The sequence below is a fragment of the Cicer arietinum genome, chromosome 3 (genome assembly GCF_000331145.2).
Source record: "Cicer arietinum cultivar CDC Frontier isolate Library 1 chromosome 3, Cicar.CDCFrontier_v2.0, whole genome shotgun sequence".
In the NCBI taxonomy this organism is placed as follows: domain Eukaryota; kingdom Viridiplantae; phylum Streptophyta; class Magnoliopsida; order Fabales; family Fabaceae; genus Cicer; species Cicer arietinum.
Window position 1 is genome coordinate 6,983,032 of NC_021162.2, and position 9,489 is coordinate 6,992,520.

The 9,489-nt window shown below is 24.4% G+C and overlaps 1 protein-coding gene across 1 annotated transcript; it reads right to left on the minus strand.

The window, feature by feature from the left end:
- Positions 1-570: 570 nt before the first annotated feature.
- LOC101508827 (basic leucine zipper 43-like) lies at positions 571-1,263 on the minus strand. Its single transcript, XM_012713387.3, has one exon. It carries the CDS (start codon positions 1,161-1,163, stop codon positions 594-596), a length of 570 nt encoding a protein of 189 aa, XP_012568841.1. The 5' UTR covers positions 1,164-1,263; the 3' UTR covers positions 571-593.
- Between the last annotated feature and the right edge of the window lie 8,226 nt (positions 1,264-9,489).

Consider the following 9,489-nt stretch of genomic DNA (forward strand, 5'->3'; position numbering starts at 1 on the left):
GACAAGAACCAAACTATTTAAATAATACTCTATGAATATCTCATACTACTCCACGTGCGACTTAACCTCCCATAATACCAAGTCCTTATCACAATCATGATGCTATTTTTTATTCTACTAAGTGTGACCAACAAATTGATACTAACAATTAATTAACCACAAAAATTTATAGAAAACTATTATCTACTTTAAATCATCATTGCTTAAGATATAATTAGATCTTAAAAGGCTACACCATTTAAAGATAACATTAAGTACAAAATTAAAGTTCATATATTAAAAATACACAATACATGTTATTTAATTTCTTCGGTAAAGTTCACCTCATAGAATTAAAAAAAAAATTAAGTAATTGAACTTAAATGATTAATGAGTTTCAGTTAAAGACGATTATTCGAAATAAATTAAATTTTAATTATTATTAAAATAATATTTGATCAAACTTTATTTAATTTTCGATCATATCTGAATTATTAAGATTTAGTTCTTTTTGGAACCAAACGATTAAAAAAATTGAAGATTTTATTAAAACTTTTTCTTGTAACATGTCTTGAAATTTATTCTAAAAGATCAAGAGAACAACTTGTGATTGATTAATTTGAAGAATCGTCAGATTTAACAAATGGTGAAGTGATGCTAGGAACATCTTCAAGAGGACTCAAAGGAAGACAAGAACTATTCAACTTTATGTCACAAACCATTTGTCGAAGTTCCGAAGCTTCTTCTTTCAATTGAACATTCTCTTGAACAACTCTATCATGTGATTCAAAGAAACTGTTCAGCTTATCAAGTAATTGATGATTTTCATTCCTTAGCCAAACAACTTGTGACCAAAGTTCATCAAGGTGTTTTTGTTTCCTCATTCGCGACCGGCGAGCTGACTCGCGGTTCGATATCATTCTTCGATGTTTTCTCTCGTTGATTAGTCCTTGTTGTTCATCTGCTTCATCTGAAGTTGAGTTGTTGCTTATGCATGAGGATTGAGGACTGAAATCTTGATGAAGAGTTTGTGGAAAGTTTTGGAAAGAATGGAAATTGTTGGAGAATTTTAAGAGTTGAGATGTTGGAATTGTGTTTTGGATTATGTTGTTTTGATATGGATAAGGAGATGGGTCTGAACTTGGGTGTAAATAATTGAGTGATGTAGTTTCTTTGGCTTGCATGGTTGAGAAATGAGTAAAAGATTTTATGGGTTTGGAGAAAAAAAGTTTGTTGTAGAAAATAATTTAATTGGATTGGATTGGAGATGAAGGGAATTGATGAGTGGGACTAGTATATATAGGAAGGAAAATTGTGAAATGGCCTCATTGAATGTAACATGAGTAACAAGATGTATGTACTCTGTCTATGTGTACAAGTATTGGATTACTTTATAGAATAGGTGAGTTTTATGCACAATTGGTCCATGTGTATGTATGTACTTCAAAGCTATTGAAAATTTTAATGCAAAATAATAGTTTATAATTTTTATTGTCTTTGTAAATAAGATAGTAATATAATTAATGTCAATTTAATATAAAATATATATTTATTTATTTATTATTTTTATTGATTAGTTATTATTTAAATCACTATTTTAATTATAGAAAAAAATATAATCATTAACGCCGTTTGTAGTAATTAAAGTGATAAATACTTTTTAAAAATGGTCTATAATAGACTACGGTCTATATTAAATTTTTTGATGTTACAGTTATCGTCATATTAATGCAATTTATCACATTTTTCTCCGATGATAAAAATTTATGCAACGCAACTCGTCTCATTTTTTTATGTACTAGTTGTTAGTGGTGGGTGTAAGGAAACAATTATGTATTTTGATGCTATGATTTTAACAATTACTAATAATATTAAAATAACATTAACTATATAAAAAAAATTAGGAAACGCTATCTTAAAAAAACAATGTAACTCTATGTGATACCCTATTAAAGATGTTTTAAGTGACATGGGATTACTTTATTTTGCATAAAAGAAATACTCTCTTTTTGATCCTTTTCTAAAAAGTTTTTAAAAAGTTAAATAGGCTTATCACAAGAAGCAAATTAAACATAGTGTTTATTCATGTACATATACTTAACATGGATGTTCTCATCATGTTATGTGGGGTATTAGGTTCACTGAACACAAGCTATGTGTGAATAACAACATGCTTCAACATAGATAGACACATCCATATAAGTGACGCAACGTGTGGGGGAGGCAACTTAATTTAATGGATAATGATTTTGGAAAAAAAAGTGCTTACATCATATAAATTCATATCATGGAGAGTATAATAATTCAATTGGAAGACTGTTTAAGAAAAAGTAGGTGTTTGAGAAAAAAATTGGAGTTCAATCGAAGTCAATTTATTATTTATATGAAAGTGCGTAATGTGCTATTTTCAAGCTTATTCTTTGTTGGATAATTGAACTTTTCATTTAGGGTATGTTTGGATGGAATATTTTAGAATGGAGGATATTTGAATAAAATTTAGTCAATAATAATTGATGTATTTCGTTTATAATTAGATACATCAATTATTTTGATTAAATTTTAACTCAACTATCTCCTATAAAAAGGATCAAATGAAATATTTTTGATTTAATTGCAGTTTTGGTCTCCCCATTTTAACTGAATCACGAAAGTAGTTCTCCTATTTTGTTTCTCTTCAGTTTTAGTCCCTAAATAGAATTTAGTCAAAAACTTGATGAAATACAATTTTTTGCACTTATTTAAGCCACATTATGCCTCAAAATTTCATGGTGCAACAATTGTACCTGAAATTCATGAACATAAATGGTATGATGTGGCTTTAAAAAAATGATATTTTATCAAATTTTTGACTAAAATTCTGTTTGAGGGACCAAAACTGAGGAGAAATAAAATATGGGGACTACTTTCGTGATTCAACTAAAATAAGGGGACCAAAATTACAATTAAGTCAATATTTTTTTTAAGAAGTTATAAAAAAGGATCACTTTAGTTAAGCATGATGTCTTTGTTATTATGTTGCACTCTTCTTTTTTTCATCTTGGTTTTATCTCTTTGGGTTTTTCAAATAAGTTTTTAACGAGAGTGTGTTGTTCATGCTTGTTTACTTGAGTTTTGATCAAGTCCTTCCAAATTTTTTATTTTTTATTTTATTTAATGAATTTATTAAGGTGTTGTATATGATAGATGATATTTTTTTGTGTCAATATAGTTGTTATGTCAATTATATCATGATATATGAGGTTTGATTGAAATATAAAAGAATAGAAATCCCAATTCAAAATAATAAATATATAAAAATGCAAAAGAAAGAACACACAATGTTTAATAACATCATTTTATCAATTGTAAATCAATTGTGATTTAATTCATATTACAAAATTACTCCGAACGAAACACCCTACGCAAACTCCTTAGCATTATGGTTAGAGGGACTTGTTCACTTATCACTATAAATTATATATTACGTAATCATATATCATGTTATTCTTTCAAAAAATATTAAAATATAAATTTAGATCTTCAAAATCATTGATCCAACACACATCCTTAAGTGTTTGTTTGAATTAATGATAAGTCTAATAAAATTATACTGTACCATTGTGATTTTATCATAAACAATATTTTAGAGCTTTATTAACATCACATACTTTAGAATTTCATTGAAACATTGATATATCACCATAATTTCGTCAAACACGGATTTAATTTAAACATTTATAAAAAAAACAAAGAAATTGAAAGAAAAAAAGAAAATTGGAAAAGACGTGCTAGTTTCCGATAGCAATAAAGAAAGAAAGTTTATGAATTTGATGACTCAAAAGCCACTCATATAATAAATGTAACTAGAAGCCAAATCTTAATTTGATCAGCAACCACTTATTTAAGTTTTAAAATATGGTTAGGTATTAATCATTTATTTTAGTCTAGTAATGACAGCTTCAATAGTAATAATCTTAAGGTAAAAGTTAAATCATCATTTATTTACTCCCACGCCTATTATGTGACACAAAATGTTAACACAAGTGTATAGCTATGTGCATAATGTAATCTATTCAAGAAAATATATAGTAATTAATTTATTTTATTATTTTATATGTGTTAAGAAAAATGTATAAATAAAAGAGAAAAATATTATTATTTTTATTAAATTATGTTCATTAGATATTGATTTGATGTATTATTAATATTATAGTATAGTAAATAATATTATATTAAAATTTATATAAATAATATTAATTAAAATGTACAATTAAAAAAATACATAAAAATTAAAAATGTCATTTATTTTTAGACAAATTTTTTATACAAACAAATCACTTATTGTGGGACAGAACATTATGCATACATGGGTGTTCCACATTATTAAAATTGTTTCCTGTTCATCTTAAAATTGTTTCCAACATTATTTACTTTGAAATATAATGATATATATGAAGGTGAAAATACTTTACAGGCTATTATGGAGAATAAAATATTAGCAAATTTTTTAGTGGTAACAATTTCCAGTCAAATCGAAAATGAGGCCAATGCTTTCAACTACCACTTCACAATAGATTCTTTTTTAAATGCTAAAAAGTGCTCTTGAACATTGATTAAGAAATTCAATTATAGAAATATTCAATTAATTATTTTTTTAAAGTGTATTTTCAACACATTAAAAATTAATTTTTTTTCTTTCAAAATTTCTATTTTTATTCCTTAACAATTATAATTAGCAAGACCCGCCAAAAAGACATGCATACCTTAATAACAACATAAATTTTCTTAATAGTTTATTAATTCCTCAATTCATTGTTATCGACATTAATGAAATAAAAGAAAGTAGTATATAATATGTGATAATACAATTGTATCTGTTCTATTTTGTCGAAAGTAACATCTTTGTCTATGAATATAGAAGTTTATTGATTAAATTATAGAAATTAAAAAAATTAGATAATAGTATTAAATTTGTCCACAATTGATATTAATTTTATAATTTTATTTTTTCAGAGATAAAATTAATTAATATTTTTATTATAGTATTTATTGATAATTGCAGTAAAATATATAGATTAATTAAGAGTATATTAATAAGAAAATAATTAATATAATTAAAAATTTAAATATAATCTTATAAAAAGTGACATATAAATTTTTTTACGAAAAATCTTATATAGCGAGACCTGTGGTAAAATTAAATATAAAACTTTTTATTATTAAAAAAAAATCATAGAAAACTATTTTTTTTAAGACACTTTAGAATAAAAATTCATTTATTAAATTAATATAAATCAAGTTAATTAGTTTAATAATTATTGAGACAATATTAATTTTGGAGAATATTTTATTATTTTTAAATTTAAAAATATTAGAATATAATACATTTTTATCAAATACAAATTTTTTTAGAGGTCATTGTATTAAATAAATATTTATTTATTTTTAAAAATCTAAAACAACTATTTTAGTGGTTTCAACTTTTGGTCAACTGCGTGAAACTCCAATATATATTTGATTTATAGCATCTAAAATAAAATGATATCTAATGCAGTTTTTTTAATTTCATCATATCATTTCCGATAAAATGAATTACACAAATTTACTCAATAAGCGAAAAAAATGGAGACATCTTCCACTAAAAATGAATAAGAATGGTCTTCCTTACTATTGCATCTTCCACTAAAAATAAAAATCATAAATCAAATTGAGAAGAACTAGAACAAAAAATCTAGTTTGGAGAAATGCATTCTTCTACACTTCTCTTGTGAGTCAAGTTAATTAAGTGGACTCAAAGGTCAACCATATCATTAGACAGATTTAGACCCCTCTTTCTTTTCATGTCTTTTCATGTCTTTTCATTGCTCTCTCTTTCTCTCTCCCTTCTTCTAATTTGTTGGAATGAGCATAAAGTTGATAGTATATATTGGTACAAGACTTATCATGAAGTGTATATCATTGACTATTTGTACTTGTGTATTCATACATTGTGCTTGTACTATATTCTATACATTAGTTGGTGACTATGGTCAAAATGCTAATTAACCATTGGATTAACCAAAGTATACCATTCTTCATTTCAACTCCTGATTATTATTTTAGTCAATTTGATCACTGGCTAATTAGTCTATCTTGCCTTCTAAATTCGTAGCATCAATATTTCATTTTAATTATGTGTTTGGTGTTCGATATACACTAATGTTTGACTTTAGAACATGTGTAGATAATGAAAATTAAACGCAAGAATAATTAACTACACAAATATTTATTTAATAAAATAAGATTAGATATATGTATGTAAAAATAATTTAAATTGGATCTCAAATTTATGAAGAATTAACTACACTACAAATAAATGACAATCACCAACAGTTTAAAATGCTGCAAAAATAAAATTGATGGTAATTCAATAAAAATGAAGAGAAATAAAATATTTCTCAAAATTCAACAATCGAATGGAAATTAAACAAATTACCATCTCAACCGTAAAAATGAAAAATAATCATTAAATTTATATTTTAAAAAAATATTCTAAGTTGTTCTTTAGAATTTCAATTTATTTTTAAATATAAAGTTTTAATTTATTTTTAATCATTGATTTACGGTAGATCACCTATGTAAAATTTATCAAATAAATTGGCATACAATATCTAATTTATTTGTAAGAACACGGTCATCGATACATAATCTATATTAAAGTTTTGTTACTTAAGAATTATTTTCTTAAATTTGTTTTTTGTGGGGTCATCCTTTCCTCTTTTAATCAGAAAAAAATAATTTAAATTCCACATAGAGATATATAAAACACAAATGTAGTTTATAAAGAATATATCACTTAACTTACAAGTCACGTATATCACTTATATAGATTATAGATCACTTATATCCCTCAATTTATAAAGATAAGTTAAGTTATAATCAATGAAAAAAAATGTGATAACTTTCTCTTTTTATTTAATGGGTAGATGGAAGAGAGCAAAGCATGAAGTGGTGTCACATAAAAACATGCGTGTGCACCCCACTATGACAACCCACAATTGACAAGGAGAGTGTGTGATTTCAGCAAAAAATATGTAGCTATAGCTAGGCATTTAGATTTTCAATTATCAATCAACTCATTTCTTTTGTTTGCATCAACCAAAAATAATCAAACATCATAATATGAGTTACCGACTGAATAAACAAATTTGAACATTCAATTAGTGTGAAGCAAATCCAGACATATAATGTATTTTTTTTAATAAGATTTCAGACACAGAAACCAAATCTTTGAAATTCATTGACCTGTAAAATTATAAGTGTAAAATTATAAGTCTCGGTTAAATTAATCTTTAAATTTTGTAAATTGATAAATATATTTATGAATGTTTATATTGTGAATTAAAATATCTCTTATGACAATGTTTACAATTAAAAATTATAGTGTGACACACTAATCATTTATATTGATCATATATCAGTGTCATTTTATTATAGACTAATTTGCGTGTTAACAATCTTATAAACAAATTTTTCAATAATTATAATTGTGGAGAGACTAATTATTGAGTCTATGAAATACCTAAGTTTTATAAGAAAATTAATTCGTAGTATAATGATATTGATGTGAAATCATTACATATTCAATTAGTATGTCAAATTACAGTCACCAACGATAAATTTATATATATACATATAGAAGGTATATCAAGTGAAAGTGAGTTTTATTATATTAAATAAGAGTGATTTTTATTATGAGAGAGACAAATGACAATCATTAAATAAAATAAATGACTAAGATTAAATGATTCATTTAAAATACACACGTTTTCTTGCTCTGCTTCTATTTTTTTTAATGAAAATCAATCTGTAATTTTTAGTTTTAAATTATAAACAGATAATTATTAGGCTTAATTGCGGTTTTGATTCTTCTATTTTAGCTGAATCACGAAAATAGTCTCCGTATTTTATTTATTCTCAGTTTTTGTTTCCAAACATAATTTTGGTTCAAAATTTGATAAAATGTAGCTTTTTTTGCACTTATTTAAATCACATCATGCATCAAGATCTCATGGTGCAATAATTGTACTGGAGATCTATTATCATAAATGGTGTGACGTGACTTAAAAAAAATGACATTTTATCAAGTTTTAGATCAAAATTCTGTTTGAGAACTAAAACTGAAGAAAAATAAAATGAATGAACTATTTTCGTGATTCAGATAAAACAAATGATCAAAATTATAATAAACTTAATTATTATTAAAAAAAATAGAAATTAACATGACGATATAGTATTTAAATGAGACACTAAAGTCTGCTGACAAAGGGATGTTTTAGAAAAAAGAAAGAAAAAAAGAATATAAAGACGTTATGTTTGTACAATAAAGAATGAGGAGTTTCACTATGAGATCTATATTTTAAATAAATAATTTAATCCCAGTCTTTTATTTAATCCAATAGTTGTTATTTGTTTCTTTCATCTCTCGAAATAAATATGGCTCTTACTTCATATGATTTCAAAAATCATCTTTCATAATTTAATCTCAATCCTTTATTTTATTTAATATTCATTATAATTTACCATTTTATGAAGTATTTATTAATTTGAAAATTTTAGAGTAATTCTTTTTTTTTAAGTAGATGATAAATACCACCAAAAATTCATACACATAATTTTAAGATTTTAAATTTAAACTTGATATGTGATATGCAATCCAATAATTTTAATATTTATTAATTAAATTAAAATTTAAAGATAATTTTAGAGACTAATTTAACATGTGGAATTTTGAAAACCAATTTTTTTATTCGCTCATTTAAAATTGGATGACTTAATTCATGGTATAAATACGATACGTGTAAAATATTATGTCAACTATTTAGGTTGAAATAACATTTTTCTAGTTTGTTATGCCTTTGGAATCATTACCTTTCATTTGCAAAAGGCAAATGTGTAAAGATATTTGCTTGGTGCAGCAATTTACTTGCACGTACAAAAGTCTATAATTATATAAAAAGAAATGTTGGGTTAGGTGCTTCTTGAAGTTTTTGGGCCACTAATTTGAGCCACCCACAAGATATATAATATATTTGTGTTAAAGAAAGTTAATTGGACATCTTTAGATTTAGTTAGATATTATATATATTTGTGTTAAGAAATTAGTTATAAAAATATAGAAAGTAGTAATTAAAGTTATTTTAACATATTGTATAAATATGTATTTTATACTAATTGTATTATAATTTTTTATATTATTATTTCAAGTTATATATATATTTTTTTAATTATTATTTTTTTATCTAAACTTAACTATGATTCTCAATATAGTATCAGAGCCATATAATTCTCTTTTAAGAGATGATCATAATTATTATTCGAGAAAATCTCAATTTTCAATATCCTTCTTTCTTTCCATCTCTTTTTTATTCTTTTCTTGAGAAAATTTCAATAGCCTCTTCTACATCTTGCACAATGTCAAAAGAAAAATTTTCCAATCCGTGGAAGTGGTGGTATTTTTCATAATTCCAATGTTTGAAGATTGTAATACTC